The sequence below is a fragment of the Melopsittacus undulatus genome, chromosome Z, assembly GCF_012275295.1.
Source record: "Melopsittacus undulatus isolate bMelUnd1 chromosome Z, bMelUnd1.mat.Z, whole genome shotgun sequence".
Taxonomy (NCBI): domain Eukaryota; kingdom Metazoa; phylum Chordata; class Aves; order Psittaciformes; family Psittaculidae; genus Melopsittacus; species Melopsittacus undulatus.
In genome coordinates this window covers 43,077,977-43,105,162 of record NC_047557.1, presented here as the reverse complement: position 1 = coordinate 43,105,162, position 27,186 = coordinate 43,077,977, and the positions used below count along the sequence as shown (strand labels likewise).

At 37.3% G+C, this 27,186-nt stretch overlaps 1 protein-coding gene across 1 annotated transcript; it reads right to left on the bottom strand.

The window, feature by feature from the left end:
- Positions 1-65: 65 nt before the first annotated feature.
- Positions 66-26,945, bottom strand: NAA35 (N-alpha-acetyltransferase 35, NatC auxiliary subunit). Its single transcript, XM_005154931.3, has 23 exons — positions 26,895-26,945; positions 25,633-25,766; positions 24,811-24,844; positions 22,335-22,449; positions 21,161-21,235; positions 19,770-19,937; positions 18,977-19,043; positions 18,231-18,274; positions 17,605-17,655; positions 16,715-16,798; positions 14,764-14,878; positions 14,060-14,238; positions 13,080-13,139; positions 11,829-11,935; positions 11,531-11,597; positions 10,203-10,301; positions 8,737-8,915; positions 6,943-7,079; positions 5,602-5,669; positions 5,214-5,354; positions 2,095-2,217; positions 932-1,012; positions 66-337 (listed from the first exon to the last, which is right to left on the bottom strand). The coding sequence occupies exons 2-23, from the start codon at positions 25,754-25,756 to the stop codon at positions 278-280; spliced, it is 2,178 nt and encodes a 725-aa protein (XP_005154988.1). The 5' UTR covers positions 25,757-25,766; positions 26,895-26,945; the 3' UTR covers positions 66-277.
- Positions 26,946-27,186: the final 241 nt, after the last annotated feature.

Here is a 27,186-nt window from a genome sequence, read left to right as displayed (position 1 = left end):
CTGTTAAAATCAATTAAAATATAACATTCTTCAACAATGCATTTGATTAAAATCAGCTTCACCTATAAAACTTCGTACAAACCACTTTAAACAGCAGTTGTCATTCAGATAGATAACACATAAAAGATGAGTATAGATATTCCATGTAAAATTATCCTGGAGATCCCCCTCAGTCTGGATACGGTACTAGATATTTCATCTTGCAGATGTTAACTGATACATAGATTATGCTCAGATATCCTACTCTCCGGCAGTAGGTATCCTACTCTCTTGTCTTTCAAACAAGCTTCACAACAGGAAAATATTTATGAGGGGAGAAGTCAAATTCTGGAGGAACCTAGAAATAAGATATTTAAAAACATCACAGCAGTACTACTGAGTTTAATGCTCTACATTATGGATACCCTTCAGCTAAAAGAAAAAAAAAAATAAACCACTAAAAAATGAGAAAAATATAATCCTAGCTCTTTAATGCCTGGAAAATATTCCAGCCCAGTTCTGAGTATGCCAGTCACTCACCAGTAGTAATGGGCACACAGCTGTAGGTTGCTGGTGTGCCTCTTCAGTATGCTCCTCAATTCTTCTATGCTTAGCCTTCTGCAGGAAGTCTGAAGGTCCTCTCTTCCTCTGACCCACATGGCACCTGCTAATCCTGATAACCAGCACTCTCCCCACTGTGTTCTTCCCACTCCTGAAGAATGCTCTCAAATGCACTTCCCATTTTTTTTCCAAACATTTAGTAATGAGAGTATTCCATATTTAAATAACTGCAACAAACTGTTTCCAAGGGAAAAATGGATTGTTACTTTTCCAACTCTTTTAAGAGTTAGAGTAACTGTGGCCTGAGCATGTTCATTCAGCTGTAAGAGACCTGTGGTAGCATTGTGTGTAATGCTACATTTCACATTCAACTCAACTGGCATTTTCTTACCTTGGAGTCCTTTTTGTGGCCTCCTGCCAGCAACTTCATGACCACAATATTGGGTTTAGCAACTTTCAGGATTCTATTGACCTAAACACAAGACAACAATAAGTCTTCAAGTGAAAGATGTGACCTCAGAAGTATTTCAGAGATTATACTCAAATGTTTACACACTTTACAACAGTCCTATTACAGAATGAGTTTAACAGAGATCAGAGGTGTTTTGGATTTCCTTTTAAGTATAAAAGCTGGATTAATGAAATTTAATAAAAGGAATGCTTATTTTAATACTCACTTTTTTAATTCAACAGATCATAGAAACCACTGCTCTCCATGCTATGGCAAGTTCCAAGGCAGTCATCCAAATAAGGGTTTAGACAGCCTTTAGGCACCTACACCCAACACTATGACACAGTAAGAAGGGGAAACTCAAGTATCAAACTGGTGGCTTTTTGCCTGGAAGTGCTCTGGGCACACTCAAACTTATTCTAACTACCCTAGTTAGCCTCAATCAGATGACTTGTATGTGAATGCAAGTAGGAACCAGGGAACAGGCAAGCATTCCTACATTCTCAGGAGAACCTAATCCTGTAACTGTTTTTAACCCACTGAGATGCAACAGAATGAGCATCCTCTTTATTCCAAAATACAGTCACAGATACCTAGTTTTTAAGCAATGGACAAACAGGGAGAAATTCCTACCTATGTTTACAGCCCAGTGCTGAGAAAACTGCTCCAGGAAACAAGTGCCAGACACAATCCTCTCTTCAGCCTGATGACATTTAAACCTATTTTTCCCACCTCTCAGGAAAACATCTGAATTACCAAATTCCAAGTAAGTGAGAGACGCATGTGTCACCTTCCTGGTAAAACTGAAACACTTTTACAACAGGACCAGAAGGAAAGAAACATGCAAGATGGAACTAAGTTGCTATCTACTATTTAAGATACTCAGCAGGGAGAGGTTTTGCAACAGTGAGCACAACCTTGAATATGTCATCTCATGTACCTGAAACAGACAATTGCATAAAACACCATCACTATCCTCCCTCCACTGCTTAATCAAAGCACCCACCTTTGCTCAGCATTTTGATAAAAGTATATTTTGGGTCCCAAGCTGAAAACAAATATTTATTCTACTATGAGCATAAATTGCAATATTTCAGTCTTACCTCATAGTCTGGATTAGGAATATTCTCAAGAATCATTTTAGCTTGCTGGAAGTGTTTGCTAGCTGCCATGTAGAGATCTGATGACTGAGGAGGTGGGCTGTACTTATTTAAATCAGACATTTCCTAGCATGTTACAGGAATATATATATGTGTATTAAAATCAGTTGCCAACAAATTTATTTTAACATATATACTTAAGGGTATTGAAGAAAAGAGTTAACTAATTAATATTTTAAGAATACTTCAGTAGAAAACATTTAAAACGGTAAAAGCCAAGTAGCAATATGGTGCTTAATTACAGTGCCACAAAATACAATAAACTTCTAATACTCTTTGTAAAACAATCTCCTGAAGAACTTGTTAATTTGCTTTAAAAGTGCCATGCATCAGGGTGTGAAATTACAGGAACAAACAGGAAGAATAAAAAGTATATTAGGATTGGAGGATGGCAAATGTCACGCCAGTCTGGAACAACTTATTCTTGACACCATCTCTAGGCATATCAAGTATAAGGGGGTCATTTAGAACAGCCAACATGGTTTTACCAGGGGGAAGTCATATGTGGCCAACCTAACAGCCTTCTATGAAGAAGTAACTAGGTGGAGGGATCATGGTAAAGCGGTAGATGTGGTTTTTCTTGATTTCAATAAGGCATTTGATACTGTCTCCCACAGCATTCTCATAGATAAGCTAAGAAAGTGTGGGCTTGATGATCAGGTAGTGAGGTGGATCAAGAACTGGTTGAAAGGAAGAAGGCAGAGAGTTGTGGTCAATGGCACAGAATCTAGCTGGAGGTCTGTGACTGGTGGAGTCCCTCAGGGGTCAGTGCTGGGACCAATGCTGTTTAATATTTTCATCAACGACCTGGATGAGGGAACTGAGTGTACCCTCAGCAAGTTCGCTCATGACACTAAATTGGGAGGAGTGGCTGACACACCAGAAGGCTGTGTTGCCATTCAGCGAGACCTGGTCAGGCTGGAGAGTTGGGCAGGGAGAAACTTGATGAAATTCAAGAAGGGCAAGTGTAGAGTCTTGCATCTGGGGAAGAACAACCCCATGTACCAGTACAGGTTGGGGGTTGACCTGCTGGAAAGGAGTGAAGGGGAAAGGGACCTGGGGGTCCTGGTGGACAGGAGGATGACCATGAGCCATCAATGTGCCCTTGTGGCCAAGAAGGCAAATGGCATCCTAGGATGCATTAGAAAGGGTGTGGTTAGTAGGGCAAGAGAGGTTCTCCTCCCCCTCTACTGTGCCTTGGTGAGGCCACATCTGGAATATTGCGTCCAGTTCTGGGCCCCCCAGTTCAAGAAGGACAGGGAATTGCTTGAAAGAGTCCAGCGCAGAGCCACAAAGATGATTAAGGGAGTGGAACACCTCCCTTATGAGGAGAGGCTGAGGGAGCTGGGTCTCTTTAGCTTGGAGAAGAGGAGACTGAGGGGTGACCTCATCAGTGTTTACAAATATGTAAAGGGTGAGTGTCAGGATGATGGAGCTAGGCTTTTTTCAGTGATATCCAGTGATAGGACAAGGGGCAATGGGTGTAGACTGGAGCATAGGAGGTTCCACGTTAACATCAGGAGGAACTTCTTTACTGTAAGAGTGACAGAGCACTGGAACAGGTTGCCCAGGGGGGTTGTGGAGTCTCCTACGTTGGAGATATTCAAGGCCCGCCTGGACAAGTTCCTGTGTGATGTACTCTAGGTTACCCTGCTCTTGCAGGGGGTTGGACTAGATGATCTTTCGAGGTCCCTTCCAACCCTTGGGATTCTGTGATTCTGTGATATTATTTACTCAAGTTTACAGCAAGTAAGATAATGAAACTGTCCAAACTAATGAACAGTTAATTTTATACAATTTTGATACTTCCAATTTTTTTTTCCTTAGGGATAAAAAAACCCTCAATGACAAGGAGAAAGTTATGTTTGTCTTAATTTCCCCTACAAATATTTGTAGCATTAAATTAGGGAAAATGACTGGCACACAAAATAACACCATTTAAGTTCAGGCAGACCTGTAAAAAGAAAAGTCTGGCCACCAGAAATCTAAGTTCAACAACACCCAAATTTCTGCACCTACAAATCAGTAGAGGCTAATAACAAGCTGGATGAGTAGCAGGGTTACTGTGAACACCAAGCTGAACACAAGCTAACAAGGTGCTCTAACTATAAGCCTCATATGGGACTATGAAGTAGGAGTATGACCAGCAGATCAAGGAAGGTTATCACGATATACTCTGTATTTGTGCTGTAACATCTAAAATACTGCATCCAGTGTTGGATCTACTCAGGTCAAGAAAGATGCTGAGATGCAGAGATGGCTGGGATTCTAGAGCACATGACCCACAAGGAGAGGTCAACAGACCAGAATGGTGGTGGGTAATCTTAATAGCAGACCACAACTACTTGAAAGATAGTTCCAGAGCTGTCGGAAGACAAATGCTTCTTGTTAGCAGCAGACAACAGAACATGGGGGGAGAGGCTATAAATTGCAGCTTGGGTAATCCAGACTGGATATTTGGAAAACAGGCAAGTAATGTAGCCCTCGATCTGGTTATCCACAGACTAAGTGGACCAGAAAAAGTAACTGGATCGGGTTAACCAAAGGGGTTGGAGAATCTCCATCCTTTGATTTTTTTCAGACTTGGCTAGACAAAGACACAGCTGATGTGATCTATAATGCTACTTCAAGGATAAGAGTGGACAAGACAAGCCTCTAACGGTCCGTTCCAACCAAGACGTATGTAATTAAACCTCAAAATTACTTTAGTTTCCTTTTCCTGTTTGCTTGCTGTAGTAATAAAAGCATGCTGCTATATGAACTGCAGCCAAAAAGTCTGACAACAGACTTCCAAGAGATTATATTTTCATGCAAACCAACACAAGCATCTCAAACCACCAGATGAATTTTTAAATATCTAAGAGTCTAATTTTCATAAGAATTCAAAGCAATAAATTTTTCTTGCATACAACTGAAGCTAGAACTTCTTGCCATTTTAACTTATGCTTCAGTATGAACTTTGAGATATTAAAGGCTCTTTTTACAGTGACAACAATGTCTAAAGGTGAGTAAATGACTTACTTATGAAAGTGTGAGTGGCACTACATTTTAAGAGTACTCACTTTAAACTGCAAGTAGTGGACCGGTGGTGGTGTTATAACACTGTTGAATGGAGCAAACCTGTGTTCATATCGAACTTGTTCACTATCTAGTTCAAACTTAGGTTTCCTTACTTTGCCATCCATGTCAAATGCAATCATTGTCTAAAAAGGAAAGGATAAATATAAGGAAGTGTTAGCTTTATGCTGTATTTATCTGTGAACAAAATCAAAGTTGATTTAGCTGTAACTGGTAAAATAGAAAAATAGTAGGAAATTTATCATATCACACTGTAAAACTGAACTTAGTTTCCATTCCCAGTACAAACAAAAAAGGCATACAGCATATGCTTGATGCTTATTACAGAGAAAAAAAACTGAAACCAGTGTTTGGCAAGCACAAACGTATTACCTTGTACATCCCGGCACACATATTTTGGTATGCTTGACTCATGGTGATCTCTCTGCTGAGAGGGCGAACTGCAAATTTCACACAAAAATTCTTTTTTTAATTCAACATAAGTACATACACTAATTTCAGATGGAAACAATTCTTTAAAATTTTCCAAAAATTGTAAAATTCTCAATTAGATTTCAAAATAGAGAAAACCAAAGCATAAAATGCATGGATGTGCATTTCTGCTCACATGGCTCCTGATAACACTAAATCTTAAGACATACTTAAGTCACATGAACAGAAAACTGACATCCATGAAATAAACTGGCCTAGACACTTAAGAATAATCTAGAATTTAAAGACTGTAGTTGAAATGCCTGTTTGCTTAGTTCATGGATTGTTTCTTAAGCTTTGACAACTAAAAGGTTAAAGCATTTTTATCCTAATAAGAAAAGAGTTTTATCCTGATAATAAGCTGTCCTTTACCTTCCAGCATTTAACTAGTGCCAAACTGCCCCACACTTGGCACCTTTTTAAAAAGTATAAAATACAGTAGTAATTTTTAAATTTTGAGATACAAGGGAATTTAATTGCTATGGTCTTGAGGTATTCACATCTAATTGTTTGTTCCCCTTGAAAATGGGACAAGGATTAACACACAAAGAAGGGAGAGCAAAGAACAGAAGCAAGTTTCTGCATGGTGTTTATCTGGAATGTTAATGCTAACTCCGACATACTACAATCTTAGTAGCCACTTAGGCATGGCAAATCTGTATTAAATCTGTACCAAATCTGTATTTGAGTGCGCTTTTCAGGTAGCATGCTTACATATCTGATCACAGAGACTGCTATGGCATAGGAAGGGAAATTCTCATCTCTTATGCATGTACACCAGAGAGAGTGTGAGTTTCTAAAGGAGCTTTGCAAATCAGTACTACCACTGAATTAAAACAGGGCAACTCAGCATTGTAAAATGATACCATTTAAATGTGATAACCATTTATTAAATACCTTCTGAAACCAGAGAAATTAAAGAAATACACAGAAAGTTCAGTCTTTGAATCTAGCTACAGTCACAGAAAAACCCCAAAACAATTCACAGGAATTACAGACTGTGGAAAGGTAGAGGTAATTGCTTTGGACTTCTTAATTACATCTCACAGGATCAAACATATAACACAACTGGTGAAGCTGTGAATAGATATGAGTCTGGGTTTTTCTGAAAGACATATTTAAAGGTAAATAAATACATAAATGGGAAACTCTTAAGACTCTTTAAATTATGAGTTTTAATTCTACAAGACTGCATAAAGGCAGAGGAAAAATTAGTCTGAGTTATACTCTACACACAGATACCTTTTTTCTTCTTCTTTGTTTTCTTACTACTACGGCCTTTCTGTTGCTCCTCCATTATTCTCTCCTCTGCCATTTGAGAGCTGTCAGCGCGGCTCAGTGTTGACATCAACCATGCATAGAGGAACTCTGACAGATACCTACAGCAAAAATAGTACGTAGTGTTACATACTACAGTGAAAAACATATTCATAATGCATACATGCTCACTGGATGCCACATCATGTACTCAAAGAAGTAATAGTGAAGGACAACTTTTAGAGCACTTACAACTCTGTTTTGCATGTCTGAAATCAACAGATTAGTCTGTGATCTGTTGTTTGCTTTTCAAATAAGACATTACACAGATTCAAAGATTCAGCTCAAAGCGTGCAAGTTTCTTATACATTCACCAAGTGAAGTCTAAGCTTTTTATTATTTCAAAAGCTGTATAAGATCATTTTTTTCTAGAATTCTTCCTTCTGCTAGCAAATGAAGCATTTTTAAAAAACATACTATGTTCATACCTTTCCTAATTTCGTTAGGAACTACTTTTTTGAGGAACCCATGCAATTCCTTAAGATTTAAAAGAAATCTTTAAGAATTCTTTAAGAGCAAGTTCTTAGTGAGCAGAAGAGGGTCCAATCTCTTGACTGACTTCAAAAGGAATAGGAAAAAAAAATCGATAAAAAATTAGAAATTACAAATCTGGAGCACATGAAGACATAATACTTAAGAAGTCAAAATTCAGAATGAAAATTACTGATAAATAATAGTGAATCTCATTTGCACATTCCCTGTCAGAATTTTATTTTTTTTTCTATTTGTCCTTCTATTCTCTCAGCGTAAAGAGGTAAAGCAGTTGACATGACTGCTCCCATTAACAGTGCTTTTATTAAAATGGTGGGGGGAAATAAAGGCAGGTAAAAAATACTGTCTTACAGAGAACTTGATATTACTTATTGAGGTATACCTAAAAAATATTGCCATCATCTGGTACCTATCTGGAATACTAATTTTCTCACTTAATGGCCAATCCACTAAAGAAACAGCATAGAAACATAATGAAACATGCTGAAGTTCAAGTCATTTGAACCAGTCAAATCTTTCAGAAAGAACACAGCTTATATAGTAAGAACTTATTGGTAACTTTACAGAAAAAACACATCCAAAACCCAAAACCAGCAAAGTACAGAACCCTTAACACAGGAAAATTCAAATTTTTAATGCTGAAACAGACATGAACCACCATTTATCTTTTGGATCAAGTCATTTAACTATAAAAGTAATGTGAATGGAAGTGGAAAAATAAAGAGTATTTTGAATCCACATAGTGCAGTCATTTTCACTACAAGCAGATGTCTTCTCAAATCTGCTCACAGGATAAAAATGTTGTTTTTATGTAGTCAACCTTTAGATTAAAGTCACAACACTGAAGATCTTTTTCAAAATACTAGACAGCAACAAGACTATTGATCTTTGTACTGCAAAACCAGAAAAGAATAAAGGGAATTGCTTTCATCCTGCATTTTCTTGTTTGACAAAATCACCCTATTTTTCATTCACTGTCATTAGAAGGCTATTTTTAAAAGCTACATGACAGAGTTACTCTTTCAGGGAAGAAAATAGGTACACTACTTAGTAAGTCTGGAAAAGAGACCAACAGATTTTTTTTCCTCCACTTCTAATTTTATGAATAAGTAAACTAAATACCGTGTAGAGCAAGATTAAAAGAAATCACAGTTGAAGTCCCTCCTTTCAATATCTGCAGCTCTGTGGGAACATCTCCAACAGCTGTCAAATAAAGCATCCTCTTACCAATATATGTAGTAATATTCATGCATACTGTAAAGTTCCAATTCAAAGCCACTCAGAAGATACTGTATCATAATACGAAGGTTATGATATAGGACCCAGGTGCCCAAGCAAGCCAAATGTTGCCTTTGTGGTTCCTGCTTCAGTAGCATACTATGAAGTGCTGCATCTACTTTCTCTGCCTATTAAAAAAGAGAGAAAGTAAGAGACAAAGGAGGAAGTGTATTTAACTGAAACAGCATCCAAGTTCTGCCAGAAATAAAAATCTGAACACAAATTGGGTCAGTGAAGCTACACTCCCTATTATGAGACAGAAATATGTTTTTACAGATATTGCCACCTCTATAGTCTGGAGCTGTCAGAAAACAGGAAAGCTATTCATGTAAGTAAATTCTGCTGCACAGAGAAATAACAAGGCCACTCTGCATAATAATATCACAGTAATAATAGGGGTTTTTTAATTTCATTTTTAAAAAGTATTTATATATAAATTGTTAGCAGTCATATTAACACTGAAACTCAGCCCACTTCAAGCTTTTATTAATTTTGCCATACTGGCAATAATTACCTGACGAAAAAACAACAACAAAAACCAGACCCGAAATCAAAATAAAACTACCTGCATTGAAGAAAAAAATTTGTATGCTTAACATGCAAGACACACAGTGGCCCACCATTGCTAAGACCAGTTCAGCCTTCAAAAGTAGTTTTATGGAAGACATTAAGTCCCACAGTTGAAAGGTTATCAGTAGTCCTGAACAAATCAATCCATATAACCTGCTATAAAGTGAAAAAACAGCGTGTCTCAGCTGTAGACTGCAACAAATTCTCAACAAAATCACCTTGAGAGAAGCTGAAGCACAAAATATCTCATTCCCCCACCCAACCACCCTCCAAAGTTCCTCAACTGTTCTCCTTAGCACAGGCATCTTGGAAAATATTTAATTATTTCACGCCTCTCACTGCTGAAGAAATACATTTCCAGGAAGTGAAAATATACCTTTCCCTAGAATCTTTCACTCCCCATTCTTGCCAAATGTTCAGAATCGGAGCACATTTTTGAGTTATTATTTTATATATATATACTTTGCAACAGTTACAATTTTTTTCAGTTTACATCTTACATAGCTGCAAGACTGAATTTTCAAAGGTAAATAAAAGATAAATACAGCTCATCCATCTCGCCCTGGTTACATCTTGCAGGCTGACAGTTATAAACAGGATAGAGACTACAAGCAGTGGAATTACATTAAATTAATCTTAAAAATATAACTAATTTGTCCAAGAGACCTAAAAAGTCTTCAGACGCAACTTACAGACCTCCTGCGCTGCATTTTAGGAATTCTTGTCCTAAAGATTTTAGGATCGAGGAGTTGCTTCATTCGTCTAGAATCTACTACCTCATGCTCCACTCTGGTAGGAATATACCTGGAAAGAAAACTTTGCTGGCCTGCTGCCTCGGACATTACCTCATCCTGAAGGGTAGCAAATTCCTCAAGAATGTGACCTAGTTTATCTCTCTGGCGAGCTCTATTGTGTCCATGGATTTGAATCAGACTACAGAATGGCTGAAAGAAAAAAAAGGATAGTTCTAAATTTTCAGTACAAGTTCAAAACTGCAAAGCAGTACTATGATGCCTATTCAGACATCTGTTTATATATCCATATAGGGAGGTAGGTTCCTTAAGGCTCCCTACGGAGTGCAAGCTAGCAGGCAAGCAAGATCTCTTGGGTGATAGAAGTGTCCATTTCCCTGTACACAAGTAAACAAGATTGAGAGAGCATCCTTTAGTAATCTAATTCAGAAGAAAATGGCTGCAGTGAGAGACAGATTTCTTATGCCTAAGTCCACGTGCCCAAGTGGCCTGTATCAGTCAGCAGGACTACTCAGCGTCGGTGAGGCTGCACCTAAAATCCTGTATTCAGTTCTGGGCCCCTCACTAGAAGAGAGATGTTGAGGTGCTGAAGCAGGTGCAGAAAAGGCCAATGAATCTGGTAAAGGGTCTGCAGCACAAGCCCTGTGAGGAACAGCTGAGGGAACTGTGGTTTTTTAGTCTGGAGAAGGCTCAGGGTGGGACCTTATCACTCTCTGCAACTACCTGAAAGGAAGATGGAACCAGGAGGTTTCTGGTCTCTTTTCCAAAGTTCCAAACGACAGGACAAGAGGAAGTGGCCTCAGGCTGTGCCAGAGATTTAGACTGGATATTAGGAAATATTTCTTCACTGAAAGGGTTGTCAATCATTGGAACAGGCTGCCCAGGGAAGTGGTCGAGTCACCAAACCTGACAGTATTTAGAAAACTGTAGAATGTGGTGGTTAGGGATATGGTAGAGGCAAGCTTGGCAGTGCTGGGTTGACGGTTGGACTTGATGATCTTAAGGGTCTCTTGAACCTAAATAGTTTTATGATTCTCTTACATTTTCATTGTGTCTACAACTGAATCTTCTAAATCAATTTTTAATTTTTTTAAACTGGAGAGTGTAAAAATAATTTTGTTTTGACCAGTGCTATGCATTTGTTTTGTGACATGAAACTACCCTGTAGAGAGGCAGTAGATGCAGACTTTTAATAAAGCAGATTTCTAATGTTAGTGAAAAGTCTGTAAGCATAGTACAGGAAAGAAATAAAAATTACACTGGCTTATAAAAAGCATTACCATTCTAAGATGGCAAATTTCTATAATTTTGCTTGCCCTCATTTCAGGTGTCTACAGAAATTAGTCTAATTTTCAAACATTAACAAACCTCGGAAGTTCTCATATATGCATAAACATGCTGCAATAGGAATGAATGCTTACCCGCACGCAGTGTGTCACAAAGGAATCAATGTAGTCCTTCGCCTGGTGATTATTATAAAGACAACACCTAAAAGGAAAATGTCCACATACACAGATATGTTCACAAACGTACATAGCACAAAATTTAAAAATAAACATAACTGCAGCAACAGCAAATTGCAAGTACTAATACGTACATACATACACACTAAGTACAAAATAAAACACATATGCTCTTTGTATGTCTGTCCTTGCTTTTGCCAGCAGAAATAGTTTTCAGACATGTAAACACATGCAACTAAACTCAAGATCCACTTACTTTGGAGAAAGTACTGGAGGACTGACAAAAGATCTTAAAGCATCCTTTACCATGTCTTGCATGAGATGTGTGCCAAACACCTTCTTGTTATCCACCAAAAAAGTTGTCTGAAAGTGAAAATGAATTTTTAGAAACATGCTTTAAGTTAAAAGTAATGCTCTAGGAATTACACATAGAAAGCTCTTATGGCACCTGTATTCTATCAGGAACCTGTAACATTGCTTTAAGAATTAAAATGGCTCAGGTAGGTACAAAGCTACAGACAGAAACAGAGGCGTATTAAGAGCCGTTGTTCTGTTGTGTTCCCATGACAAAATACAGCTCTATTATTTGCATAAGACAGTGCAGGCAAAAAGATTTTATTTCTTCGACTTTAAAGACAATTTATCAGACAGATGTTCCTGAAGATTAACAAGATAAGTTATGTGGTTTCCCTGGAGGCAGACAAAGGTAGATCTTCAGACTAATGTAGACTTTTTCCTACCCCTGTATATACTACTACTTTCATTGGTTATGTCTGATGCTCAGTCCATTTTCCCCTGTAAGTGCCATGTCCCTTTCTTACATGGTTTTTCAGCAGCTGGAAAATCAGCTCTGCTGCCATGCACCCAAAAGGCACTGCACAAACACATGTAGTGGAAACCAGACCATACACAGAGTGAAAACATTTTACTTGCCAATAGTTACATTTAATCAGTTTCATATGTGGTTTAATTGGGATCAAATGTAAAGAAGTTCTGACATCCTGGGACACCTTTGTCAAATAAAAATCTCCTACAGGGAGGTATTTATTCTGAGTTCAGGAATACACAAAATGCTTTCAAAGTTAAGCAAACCAGTGAGAAGTAGTAGCCTGTTCTGCTCTAGCCATCAGTTTTACTGTTACAGCAATAGAAGCAGTCTATACATGAAATTCAGTCAAAACAGGGAAGATGCCCAGCCCAAACTGAGACAACATACGGAGAACAGCATAAAAGTGCATGTACAAACCCAGCCTTATGGTAGAGAAAATTTTTTAACACCTTCTGATTTAATCAGCATGTATTAACATTATCTAAACAACAGTATTTAAAAGTGCTTAAAAAAATTACATCAGAACATAAGTCTCCATATACCTAAAATTTACATATCTCCAGAAAATTATTTACTATGTATTACTGATATGCAGATAGTATTTAAAAAAAATAAGATGAATCTATATTTATAACAAATGTAGAAGTACTTTACTCAAACACATATATTAGGACTTGCCTGTAACAAGGATCTTGAAAGAACACATGGAGATTGCTCACTAAACTCACAGAAAAAGTCCTGATTTATATTTAGGGAGAAAAAAGACAATGCATGTTAATATGCCAAATTTTTTATATATACACACATATTTATGTTATTATACATATAATAATGGATGAACTGAAAATGCAAATGTGTGGATTTGCCTTTGCATTTTTTATATATATGCAATTATGTAATACACCTGTATTTTGTATACATAAACATGTATACATACAGATAACATAGCTTATACAACCTGTGAGAAAATAAGCATAAATAATTTAAACAAATAAGAACATGCCATGAAGCTAAAATCTGTTTTTTTTCTAAACTACTTGTTATTTAGCAGCACAAAAAGCTTCTCAATTTTCTTCTTCAGATTCAACATTTAGAAGGATAATAATATAGAAAAAAGATTCAGTTACATTGTGATGTTAACAGTAACAGGTATATAACAAAACTTCTATATTTATCTGGTAGCAGAAGCTTCAACCTAACACTAATTAATTTAACAGGAAATAGGAAAGCAAAAGGTTTTAGTTGCTCTTCTAATGTAACTGTGGCTTTTAGTCAGTGAACGTTTGCATGGTAAAGAGTATTTCAAGCACTTCAGTGTCTTTTTATAAATGTAGGCAGTAATTGAGAATAACATCACTTAAGAAAAAAACATTAGCAGGTGCTTAACTTTATGCTTATTCAAGGAATTTCATACTTAAACATGTATGAAGTGTTATCTTTTGTAATAGATGTACATATGAAGAGAACTGCTTACTGAATCTGGACATAAAAAATGAAAAAAAATTGCACACAAAAATGAGAATTACCAAAAGATACATAATACATACAGCCCACTTTCTTCTCCAATGAGAAACAGCATGTATATATGGAAAGATTTTTTTACAATTTACACTCTGAGATCTTATTTTTTGCTGTAAGTAAGAAATATTCATGCTTACCAGTATACAGTGCAAATTAGTCAGGTTGACTACTTCACATACAGCTTTTATTCGGTCTATTAGTTTGGAAAAATAGTGGACCATTTCTTCCCTTTTAATTATTTTTGCATATCGTGGAAAAGTTGGTGGCAGCAGTCTCTGATTAACAAGGGGCTCAAAGCCCATCATAATAGGATGATCTATTGAAAGGAGAGAAAATGAGAGAGAAAAATTCTCCAGATAAGCTGTTTGCAGAATTCACTTCAAACTCGAAAGTTTAATATAAATTAAACAGCAAGAAGGAACTTTTTAGCTGACAGTTAACTTCCCAGAGATACTAACTACCCAACTGAGAGAATGATTACTATCTAAAGAAACCCAACCCTCAGCACCTCAGTGTAAACCTGTACAGACAGTGAGGTGGTGTTTCCTATTTTAAAATGGTATATATAATGATTCAAGTGCAATGCATGTAATCTGAGGTTCACATTATCTCTGACTATGAAGTGACAGTCTTAGTTTCACAAAAACCATCATTTAGTGAAATGTATTAAGATTAAATAATTAAAATTAAGATCAAACAATGCAAATCTACCAGGTTGCATAACAAGTACTATTAGTTCAGAGTGAAAAATGATAGGTTTTTTAGAATACACACAGATACTAAAAGTTTATCAAAACAACATATTTAAGAAAGAAAAAAAAAGGTAAAATTTGATATGTACCTCCTTTAGTAGTATCATTCTGTGCCTGGATACCATGATGCAGTGAATTCTGGATGGCAGAAAGCAAGTCTGCTGCCTGAGTCATTAGTTTCTGAGCTTCTGCAACTGCACTCGTCTGAAAGGCAAGCAACAGTTATTCATATTACGAGTTTATATATTTTGACTACAGAATTAATGCTAGAATGATGAAAACCAAAAAGAGTATTAAGATTCTAATGCTTGTGCACAACCCGGTCTGGAAAAAAACCCCAAAACAAAACCACACCACCAAAAACCAAACCAATGATCAAAGCAGATTTTTGTGCAGTAACATGCTCTTGATATTTTACCTATCCATACATACATTTAACACTGTATTTTTTTGCTAAGTAAGATAAGTCTTAACAAGAATTACAGCTGAAAGTCTAGTATATACTACACGCAAGTCCTCTACTTTTGATCTGGGGGAGTGTAAAAAAAAAAAACCCATGTAACCCTTCTGCCATGTAAGACAGAAGTCCAAACTGCAGAGAAGAAAAAAAAATAATAAAAAAAAATTAGAAAAGACAGAATTCTTGAGAATATAGACATAACACAACCTATCAACTGAAGTTAAATCACTATGCAATATTAGAATATACCAGATGTCCATCAGCAATCTTGATTCATGTTCTGCTGTTATCTTCTGACGTCCTATGAATCCAAATCTGTTAGCAAACTAGGTACCATTTAAAACAGCTCTCTATAAAAACTAAAATCTTGTTTTAAAGATACTGGACTAAAAATGCCTGATGGAACTTCAAATATTTGAAATCTCAAGTCAAAGTGAAGCTTGACTTGAGGAAAAAAAATTGTTTAAAACCCCCTGAAGATCTCATAGAAGCTGAACAAAATCTGTAGCTCTGCATAATGTATGTTCACATACTATAGCACACACAAATCTACCAAAAGAATAAGCTGCTAAGCCTATCTAATTCAAATCAACACAATCTGTGATTTAAATAACTTAAAGATACTTCAGCGACACTGAGATAATCTGATTTCGGCACAGATAATTAACTGATAGCAATTAGCACAGAATCTGGTTGCACATCAGTGTAGATCACTTCTATGTCAGTTTGATTTGTGATATAACTAGCGAAGAATGCAACTACTTTCAATCACTTTTTCCTCAACACTGATGTTTATCAATGATAAACACTTGCACCAAACTTTCACTTCAATCAAGGTCTTTTAAACTGTACAGTGTGCTGCTGCTCCAACAGCAAAACATGTGGAAAAAACCCATGCCACTTAAGAAACTTATTTCTCTATGAAAATGGAAATAACAATAAGCAATAGATAGATATTTATCCTTGTAAGACAAAGCTATTAAAACAAAAAGTTTTGTCTTATTGATGTGCAATTCCACCCCTTTGCCCTAAAACATACAGCTCTTCCTTCCCCCCTCAACAAATGGGAAACCTTATATGCAAAAAGGCAGGCAAATTGCCTGCTTGGAAAGCTGTTGCATTCTACTCCTCAGACCAAAGAGGTCTAGATAGGAATTCGATACCACATCAGAAGGAAAAGCTAACAATTCTCTAGACTTGGACAAAACATTGCCCCAAGTCAAGTAAGCCCACAGAAAGAGACTGAACTCAAGAAAGAAAAGGTTTGCTCATGTGTGTGAAAACCGTAATCCAAACTCAAATATTTTTCTATCAGTATTTGTCATGGTTTAAAACCACGACCAAGTATTCTAGAATAAATATTCTATTTCTCTGCAACTCCACAATAATGTCAGCAACTAGCCTTCCCTATGTTTTTTTAAAAAATGAACTAAAACTGCATGGCTGCCACTACAATGCCTTACTTACAGCAACATCAACTCAGATCTACAGAATCTACAGAGTAATTGCTTGACCATAGAGAATGAAACACGTGCATTTCACAGGATCACAATGTGAACACAAAGACCAAATTAACGTACCTCTTTTTTGGTAAATGCTATTAGAACAGTCAGTAGTACCCGGGTAAATTTGACTCTGCTGAACACAGCTAAGCACTGTTGATGCTGTAATAAAAATATACTGAAAATTATTAAGCAGTACACATTGAATCCTGAAAGTTATTAAAAAAATAAAATCTACAGATTTACTTAAGCATGCTCTCCCATCTTAAAAGCATGGTATCTAGTACAATTCTAAAGAAAGTTATATGATTTATAGAAGAAACCTCTACTGCTGTCAAAAAAGCACTAACAGAAAACACTAAGATACTTTAGGTAAAGCACAACCATTGGCTGTACAGCTACCTCATATGCAAATGCCATTCAAATCTTATCTTAGGTGAACAACCACAAATTATTAAACTGATTTTCTCTCCTTTTTCCTGAGGATCTCTGTTAAAAGTAACTTCTGAAGAAACTGACATTACTGGGAAGGGAAACCCACGTCCCTCTGAATCAGCTGTATCAACTCCATCAATTACCAGTTTTTCTGGAAGGAGTTAACACTGTTTTCACTCACTTTTCCTACTTTCTTCTTGACAGGGACCACTGCCAGCAGCAGTAAAAGCTGCTGGGAAGAGACAGAGGGAAGAAGGTACAGGACAGATAAGATCACCTACTTTGCCAATGACTTCTTCTTCAGAGGTAGGTGTATGAAGGGCAAATTTGCAGCAGCATCACTATTCTGCCCTTAGAATAAACCCGGAACTGTACCACTTCAAAGCATAAAAGCCTATCGGCTAGCCTAGGATTTGTTCAGGGCCATGTTTAATGCAGCAACACTGGTGACGCATATTCTCACAAGCTGTTACTGATTAAAGGCAATGATGGACTAATCCATGAAATCCATAAAAAAGGTAAACAATAATTACTTCAAGTTCAACTTCTGGATCTCTCTCTTCTCCTTGTCGACTTCGAGTGCTCTAGAAGGTAAAGGAATTTCAAATATTTTCAAAAATTGCAAAGGGAAGCTACTGAAAATCTCTTTACCTACTTCAGAACATTAATCTCTTAAATAATGCTAAAAATTAGTTCTGAAGTTCAAAACCTCTTAATATATAATCTAGGTTCCTGAATGATCCAAGATTTTCCTATAGTAATGAGACCTATCTCAGCCCACTCTGCAAATAGACAAGGAAATTGTATGAACATTTTATATTGTCAGTTGTGGTAAAAGTAGATTAAGTGACTTTAATATCACACAGCATACTTGCATAATAGCCAGAAGTGAAATACACACTTTCTGTGCCCAGCCCAGTGTTACATTCTACATCATGATTTCACCTACTAGTAGGTGAAGTAACTATTAAAAGAGTTTAGCAAGGTCTGAAAACTTCAGCATCTTCAGCTAGAAGGCAAACTACCAGCATTATGGAATTTCTTCAACAAAACCCCACCATTTAGTGACATGAACCTGTCCCATTCTTCATAATCCAACTCCCTCTCTTTGGTAAATATACTTGAAGTGTAACTGACTAAGCAAACATGAGAAAAATACCTTCACTCGTCTTTGCATGTCATCTTCTACATCTTTTAGCATACCTGTAAAAGTCACAATAGAATTAAAAGCTGAGAAGTGTTCCCAGGTACACCTGCACCAATTAAGTGAGAAAAATATTAGGGGAAATCAAGTTTTAGTGCTTTGCATACCCACTACCCAAAGACAAGACAAAAAATATTCTTGTGAGAAATGGTAGGGATGTCTTACAACAACAGACAAATCAGAATACGTACTTTGGACTGACTGATCCAAAGCTAAAGCGTTCACAAATTTTGTAAAAATAATTCAGTAAAAAGCTCATTTATTAAAAATAGTGCAACAAAAGGCCAACATATACACTTACATATGCACATAACAACATACATATTCATAGCTTTAGAACTACCAGATTGCTTTTCCCTCAAAAGCAATCTATTTAGATCAAAACAAACAGTGAGGCAGACAAGAATTTAAGCAATGCACTTTCTCAGTGGTGCATGTCTGTCTCAGTCCTGGATGAGCTCATGCCCAGCCAAGTGGTGGGAAAATCCAAAAGCACTCCTTCCACTTCTCAGGCATTTAAGAAAAACAACTGAACATTTCTTCAAAGAAAAATAATTGACGTGTTTTTTTACTAAACCACTGATTTTGACAAGACTAATAAAAAATGTAAGATCAGATTTCTAACAGTTCACTAGGTTTGGGTGAGTGTAACCAACATGTTCAAAAGAGAGAGACAGATACACAGAAAGCACAAACTGTACCTGTAACTCTAAGATCTGTTACACTGTTGGCCATTTTAAATCCGTAAGTCATTGACTGAAAATCTTCCTAAAAAATAAAAACCAAAGCAGCAATATGTAGTGAAATATAAACAGTAGTAGTTACATTTTTAAGTTGGGATGTGGGGATTGCTTTTTGTTTGGTTTAGTTTTGTTGGGGGTTGTGTTCATCTTGTGTTTTTGTTTGATTTGTTTGAAGTGGTTTTGTTTAACTACACCAAGTACAAAAGTCTGTTTTTTTTCTGCACAACTAAATATATCTGTGGTTTGTGTGACTTTCCTGTTCAAATCCAGCTTGGGGTAATTATTTTCTAAATAAATTCTCAGTACCAGTATGCTCTTCACATTTTCATCAAGTGCCACCCTATCAAAATGTCCAAGATCACAGGAAACAAAAATTGCTCTAAGCACAGAAACCCAGACTCTGATTCCATTGCTGGATGAACATTTCAGACAAAAGTAAATTATGACTACCTAAAGTAGGAAAATAAAAAATTAAACAGGAAGAAAACCACAAGTAACAGTGATTTCAAATGGTTAGCTGCAAGACTTGCATCGCTTGTTGAGTAAAATATTTGTGACTCCAATACTAAAGTGAATTACAGGAAAGATTATTAAACACCTTAATTGAAGAAAACTGCATTTTAAAGAGATAAGTCTAATACTTTTAGAAAGACGTACTGCTGCTCCTAGAGTAAGCAATCAAACTACAACAAATTTATTTGCATCATGGAGCTATGTATAACATTACATATTTAACCACTGTAACACATACCTCCTCAAAAACAGCTGCTTTGTTAACTTTTTCTCTGGCAATGTCACAGATTTTTAGGATCCCTAGAGCAAAAGCCTTCATAGCAGGATCTTCTATGAAGTCTGGATTATGAATATAAAGGCAAGTGAATACTGTCTGTGCCAAGGAATGTCCCTCTAACCAGGTTATCTAGGGAAAAGAAAATGAAATGAAATGTTCTACTCATAAAAGCCAAGTCCTCATTGTTACATCTCCATTCTTTTTTCATCTTACTGTGCTTCAGTAAGTCATTAAGGAAGGCCCTCACATGGCAACCTTCCACCCAGCAAAAAAAAGGGCAAGAAGAGGTCTCTCAGCCTTTGTCCATCTGCTAGCTGTGGCAGGCAGTTAAGTTACTAAACCTTCCGACAGTATGAAATTCTGCACTGGATGACCCTCTTTCACACAGTTCAGGTCTAATGTCAGTGATTTAAGACATGACACTAAGAAATCTACAGAATTACAAGCTTCTATACAGATACGTAATGAAAAATGCAACAGGCTATGAAACAATTCAGGAACATTCTGCATGTTCTCTTCTACAACTTGTAGATTATTTTCATGATCATCTCTTACTTTCATGCTGCTTTAAGCTACAGGGAAAGCTTCAGTAATTTAAACAATTATTTCTATCTTGAAACAGTGTAACACATGGTAGGATCAGATTTTTAATGACCACTGATCTGTTTCAAAAAGGAGCGCAGGAGAAGATGAATTATGTTACACCGTATCAGATATACAGCGACCTTTACATACCTTTTTGGACTAAACTAATTTTAAATATTGGTTGCTTTGTTGTTTTTTATTAAAGTATTTTCAATTACTGCTTAAAATCACATCAATAAAATTAATCTGTATAATTTACTGGAGGGAAATAAGACATAAATAGAAAATAATCACAATTAACAAATAACTGATAATTTGCTTATTTCTTTTCTGAATGGATTTAGGTATTTTCTTTTTTTCTTCAAAATGTCTCTGTAAGCTCAATCAATACTGGCTGCAAAGAAATGAGCAAGAGTGCTGTAGGTTACTGCACACTCACTTTCCAACACATTCAAACACCAATATACAGCAGACAGTCAGATAGCATACATTTTAAACCCACATATTGTAAAACTTTTTTACAGAATTAAAAATGCTGCCAGTTCTTTTCAATTTCTTGTAATAGAAAACCCCAAAACTAAAATTATGCATCTTATAATAGCCAATGTAAATATCCACAGGGCAATTAAAATACTAAGTATGTATATTCTGCTTGGTCAATCTTTTTTTCTTGAGTTCTACTGGGGTTTTTTTCAGTTTTTATACTGGATTAAAGGATTATATTTTGTAAGGGAAATCATCTAACGTAAAGAGCTGGAAATGCTTACCAAACAGCAAAAGCATGTATCCATTATTCCTATCAGCTCAGGTGAAGTGAGATCCTTTATTTTAATCGTGCCATCCTTAAAAAACAAAGAAAAAAAACCCTTAAGACTATAGAAGTTTATAGGCAAAATACAAGTTATTATTTGCAAAGCCAAAATGGACTTTGCAATTTGGTTCAGACTTAAGATCTGTATACCGTTATCTTTACTGATCAGCCTCATAATGTACCTAAAATTCTGAAAAAACTTTGCTTTCCTACTGTGTTGAACACTGACCAAATATAAAGATATCCAAAGGAAAGCTAAAATACAATTTCTGATTTGTGAGTAGCAAATAAAAGTTCAAAGCCAGTTAATGGTCAACACTTAAATTACAAAACAGTATTCATAATCATAATAAAGATTGAACAAGGACTAATATACAGGACCCATTTTTTTAAGGCTGAGTTTTACACTGCAGATATTTGTAGATTTATTGCTTTCAAGGTATTGACCAAGGCAGCAGCAACCCTACTGATTTCATTTTATTAGTCCAGCATTTGCAACTCTGCATGCGTTCTCATGACTTAGATGACAATATTTTAGACAAAGTTCTCTTAGTCCATTCAAAACAAGATACACAATAAAAATATTTTTCCTTTTGTGAATGCATTATTTTTCCAAAATAATGTCTTTCAACATCCCTCCACCAATTTATCTTGCCTGTGTATCAATAGTTGAGCATTACTAACAATATTATTAAATTAGCCAGCTTTTCTTCAAGGCTAATGAACCACTGTCTCATAAAGCGTAAATTTCCAGCTACTGTAAGGAAGCTGGTTTTCATCCAGCTTGAAGAGGAACTAACTGATACATCTTCATAAAAAAAGACACGTTTGGGGAGGCAGAAGGTAACTTGAAAAAAACATTTCTGAAATGTATTTATCTGAGTGATTGATATCACCCAATTTCACAGTACTTTTCACTGGAAGAGTCAGCATCATCATGATAATGTGAGTGAGAAAAGAGGTAAATATCACAAGTTTTTTCTTAATTAGCTATCTAAATTAAAGAAGAAAAAAATTAATTTTAAGTAAAGATTGGGAACACTATGCTGAATTGTGCTTAACTCCCACTTAACAAAACTGTATCACACTTTTACAGACAGTATAATCAAAACCAGGGAAGTCACACAAACCTTAATAGCTTGCTCAAAGTTAAGAACCTTCCTATTAACTTGGTTTCCAATCATACCAGCATCCATCTTGGGATCCATCATTTCTATGGCAGACATGGCTTCAAAAAGACCAAAACTAAAACACCAATAAAAATACGTTCTGTTGAAGTTATTGTATACAAGGCAGTCTTTATAAAACAGTGTAAAAGAACCTATGTCAACAAACAGCACACTGCATCCTGGCTACAGACAATAAAGAAAGGTATCTGAACATCACTACTGATCTTCAGAGATCATGGTTTTCATCAATTTGAGGATCCCTCCACAAGTAAAAAAAAACAGATGGCTACAAGAAAACTCAGCCTTTTTTAAAACTGTAGAACAGTTCTGAGCCAAATATCCCACTATTAAAGCTATGCGCACTTGCCTCTATACACCTCAATGACATTAACATCTTTTTAAAGATCGCTTAACTTAACAAACTGGTACTATCCAGACAAGCTGGTTTTTATTATACATCCATAAACCCAAGCAAGGTATGTCCCCCACAAACTAATGATGACATAGACTGACAATAAGATACACTGAATATACCAACTTAGTTTAAAATGGGCATGTTAAGAATACTGATAGAAAAAAAATCTCAGCATGTGACAATGGATCACTTGCAGTAATGGCATAAAAGCTTGCAGGAGAATTACACAAAAGACTGGCCTACAGAAGGAAAGGATATAGATGCAAACCATATGCTTTTTGTACATATGATATTGATCCAAACTGCTACATGAGCATTTATTATAAAAAAAAGGTTACTGTGCATGTATGAATTCTAGTTCAGAAAAGCATATTTGCTCTGAAATGCTCTTATGTATAAAATTATACCTCAAAATTCTGATTTGATTCTACTAAGTAACTAGTGAGTGACATTCTTGCACACATTTTTAAGCAGGCTTGCATTTCATTTAATGGTTTTGATTGGAAGGGTTATTAAAGATCACCCAGTTCCAACCCGCCTGCCACGGTTGCTCAAAGCTCTCTCCAACATGGCCTTGAACACTTCCAGGGATGGGGAAGCAACAACTTTTCTGGACAGCCTGTGCCAGTGGCTCACAACCCTCACAGTAAAAAGCTTCTTCCTATTATCAAATCTAAACCTGCCCTCTTTCAGTTTAAAGCCATTACCCATTGTCCTATCACTACAGATCCTTGTAAAAAGTGCCTTCTCAGATTTCCTGTAGGCCCCCCTTTAAGTATGCAAAAGCTGCTCTAAGGTCTCTCCTGCAGGTTGAACAAGCCCAGCTCTCTCAGTCTGTCTCCATAGCAGAAGCCTTCTGAGCATCTTCGTGGCCCACTCTCAGATTTGCTCAAGCAGGTCCATGTCCCTCTTGCGTTGAGGGCCCCAAGCTGAATGCAGTACTGCAGGTGGGGTCTCACCAGAGCAGAGGGGCAGTATCACCTCCCTCAACCTGCTGATCACATTCCTTTTGACGCAGCCTAGAACACAGATAGCTTTCTGGGCTGCGAGCACACACTGCTGGCTCAACACCCTTAAGTCCTTCCTCAGGGCTGTTTTAAATCCGTTCTCTTCCCAGCCTGTAGCTGTGCTTGAGATTGCCCCAAAACAGGTACAGGATCTTATACTTTGCCTTGTAATTTAATAATTGTAGTTATTAATTTGTAATAATTTAACAGTGTGATTCTGTTTACTGACCTATTATTTCTGAAACTGGTACAGGTTGCCCAGAGAAGTTATGGCTGACCCATCCCTTGTAATGATCAAAGCCAGACTGGACAGGGTTTTGAGTAACCTGGTGTAGTGAAAGGTGTCCCTGCCCAGGAAAGGTGTCCTTGCCCATGGGAGAGAGGTGAGAAATGAATGATCTTTAAGATACCTTCCAATTCCAACCATTCTACTAAATAAGCACTTTTTTCTCATTCAATTTTCTTATTCAGCAGTCTCATGTGGCTAAACAATTTTAAGATATGTTCATCTTGCATCATGTTTTAATGAATTCAGAAAGACTTCATCACATGCTTTTTTTAATATATTTTTTCTTAATCTGTAGAGCTCTCCATTTCCATTTTAGCATGTCATTTAAGAGTCATTTTAAAGCATACTGATTTTTATCCTAAACTTGTTAGTGACATTTAACAAAATCAAATTTAAAATCTTAAAGTCTTTCTGTCATTTTTTTAAGCATGTCCAAATAAAATAGCTCATAAGTGTCAACGCCATTGATCATAATATGTGATACCAACTTCTAAACTACACTGATTAACTGAAAACTATACGGGCACAATAAGAAATGTTCAGCATGTTAACAGGTGCATTGTGTACCTACTGCTGAAGACAAATGATATTATAAATACTTTAACTGTTTTATTTAAGGTAAAAGTTTAAAAAAGCTTAGCTGATACTGCATGAATTATTAGTAAATATTTACATACTGGCACTAATCCTATCTAAAAATCAGAACTATCCCACAGGCATACTTACAGCTTGTCATGAAGCAGTTCTCCTAATTTTAGTTCTACAAAGAAAGAGAACAGTATAAGCAATTAAAGTCATCCTTTCAGTGCAACTCTTCCAGGATACACCTGTCACTCCCAAACTGTCTTATGCCAATAGAGAAAAAGGTGTGGGACACAGACCAAGTATTGCTACTCTGCCTTCATTTACTTTTACTTAAAAGCTCTTTCAAGACTGCAAGTCTAAGAAGCCCAGTTGCCCAGTCTTTCCTCATCCCTCTCTGCTATTCAACAGTTAAAGGGGTTTTAGAATTACCTAGTAGCATCTGAATAGCCTGAAACACAGAACAACAGTTTTCTGTGCTTCTTCATGCAGAAGTCAGGTATTTTTCCAGGAAAGTTTACTGAAAGACTTGCTTTTCCTCTTTACTTTTAATGAAGCCTTTAGATGTGTTTTGTAGGTACTGAAACAGTAGATCACTAAGATCAAAAAATGTACAGGAGAAAACAGTGTTGATTACACATGGATGAATAAAGTTTCCATCTGGCAGAAGAGATTGCCAAAAAAAAAAAAAAGCTGAAACCAGGTGCAAAAGTACATAAGATGAAAAAACACAACTTGAAAAAGATACTTGCATAACCTGGAAGAGTAAACAAGGTGAGGTTCTTCTGATATTTTCAACCTCTCAGTTAACTTACACAGGAAGTTCTATGGAAACAGAATCAATATACTCAATTCATCTGGAGCTTGAACCTGAGACAAACTATTGCTTAAAACACCTCAAAAAACTATACTTAGTCCTCCAAAGGATAATTCCAAGTCTTCTCAGAACACATTAGTACAACTCACCTCTACAAGCTTCTTCAAAATCCTGTGTTATATCTACCCAGCTTGTATTACTCTTTTCGATCTTGTCAGGCATACCAAGTTCCCATCCTGAATCATCATCTTCTACTGACGCTTTCATAACCATGATACTGCACCTTTAAATCCATATCAGAGACAATGCACATTATGTATGAATTAGAGAAAGTGCTTATGAGACTTTAGGTTTTTTTTCCTCTTTTGAAGAATCAGGTGAGAAAGGGAGGCTAACTAACCTGATTTCAGTTAAAAAGTAATATTACATAATATCAGCCAAAAAAAAAAAAGTATAAAAATGATTTTAAAGTTTTCTTGGTCACTATTTATCTGCAACTACCTTGTAGGCTATGAAACCTCTGCCACTAAAGATACCAGAACTCTAGCAGTTTTAGTGTCCTTAACAGAGCCACTACAAAGTGTGTTTTATCAAATCAGAAGTCAAATGGGCAACAGTATCAAATCCTCTTGAGGTAGATACCACAATCTTTTTTGTTGTTGTTTCACACTATCAGAAAGACACGAGAATCAAAGAGGGAACAGTAAAACTGACCACGTTTGTTATTTGCACAAAGCGTATCTACACAAGTTTGTGAAAACAAGCATATTTTCCCGGACTTCAGCAGAAAGGAATATCAAAATTACCGCAGGAATATTAAGCAATTTCAAGATGGCATATAATTTCCAAACTTCCATCGACTAGTTACCTCAAACGGGTATCGTGCTTTTGCAATCTGGCGATACGCCGGGTAGCCCCGAAAGATTGCACGTTCTGCCGGTCAGTCTGCCTTTGCGATCGATACCAGCAGCACTAAATCCCCCTTACCTGGTCGGAGATCTTCTAAGGGTCACCTTCGAGCTCGGCAAGCCCTAAACAGCCCCTCCAAAGCCGCCACGGCTGCTTTACCCAGACCCTCCCGGCTCTCCTCTTCCCACATGTCACGCGTCCCCACGCCCGGCACTGTCTCGTCCCCAGCTGCCCGGTCGCTCCCCGGGCCCCTCCGAGGCACAGAAGCGTCAACCAGCCTGAATCATGATGGGTCTCCCCTACCCCACCGCGGATAGGCACCCTCTGGGGCCCTCCTGCCCCGCCGCGGGGCAAAACCGCTGCGGGGCACAAGTGCCGCGGGCTCGCTCCATGCTCCCTCCTTGGCTGTTTTTGCCTGGCAGGACACTAAGTCATGGCTCTACCCCAAGCGGATGAGGCGGCGGCCCGCCACCGCGCGGGCCACGGGCCCAGCCCAACTCACCGCCTCAGCCGCTCTCGGTCCCTCGCTCACCGGCACCGCCCGCCCGCTCCCTTCTTCCCTCAGAGCGAACCCGAGACCCGCGCACGCGCACCCCGCTGCCAGCCCGCGAACCTATCTTTGGTGTTCCCAGCGCAAGCGTACTCCGCCTCCAGCCTGGGCTCGTGTGCGCGTGCGCCAACAACCGGCAGCGGTCTAGCGGGCGTGGGGCGCGCGGCCGGGCGGCTCTCTGGGGTGAGGAGGGCAGGTGGAAGCCCCACGAAGGGATGGGTTTAGGGCCAGCCGGTACGCGGAT

Excerpts from the sequence above, each read along its gene's own strand:
- NAA35 (XM_005154931.3), bottom strand. The coding sequence starts at position 25,756 with ATGGTTATGAAAGCGTCAGTAGAAGATGATGATTCAGGATGGGAACTT. Across the intron at positions 19,938-21,160 it reads ATACATGCTTTTGCTGTTTG|ATAACCTGGTTAGAGGGACA; the intron begins GTAAGCATTTCC and ends TCTTTTCCCTAG. Across the intron at positions 10,302-11,530 it reads TTGTGACACACTGCGTGCGG|CCATTCTGTAGTCTGATTCA; the intron begins GTAAGCATTCAT and ends TTTTTCTTTCAG.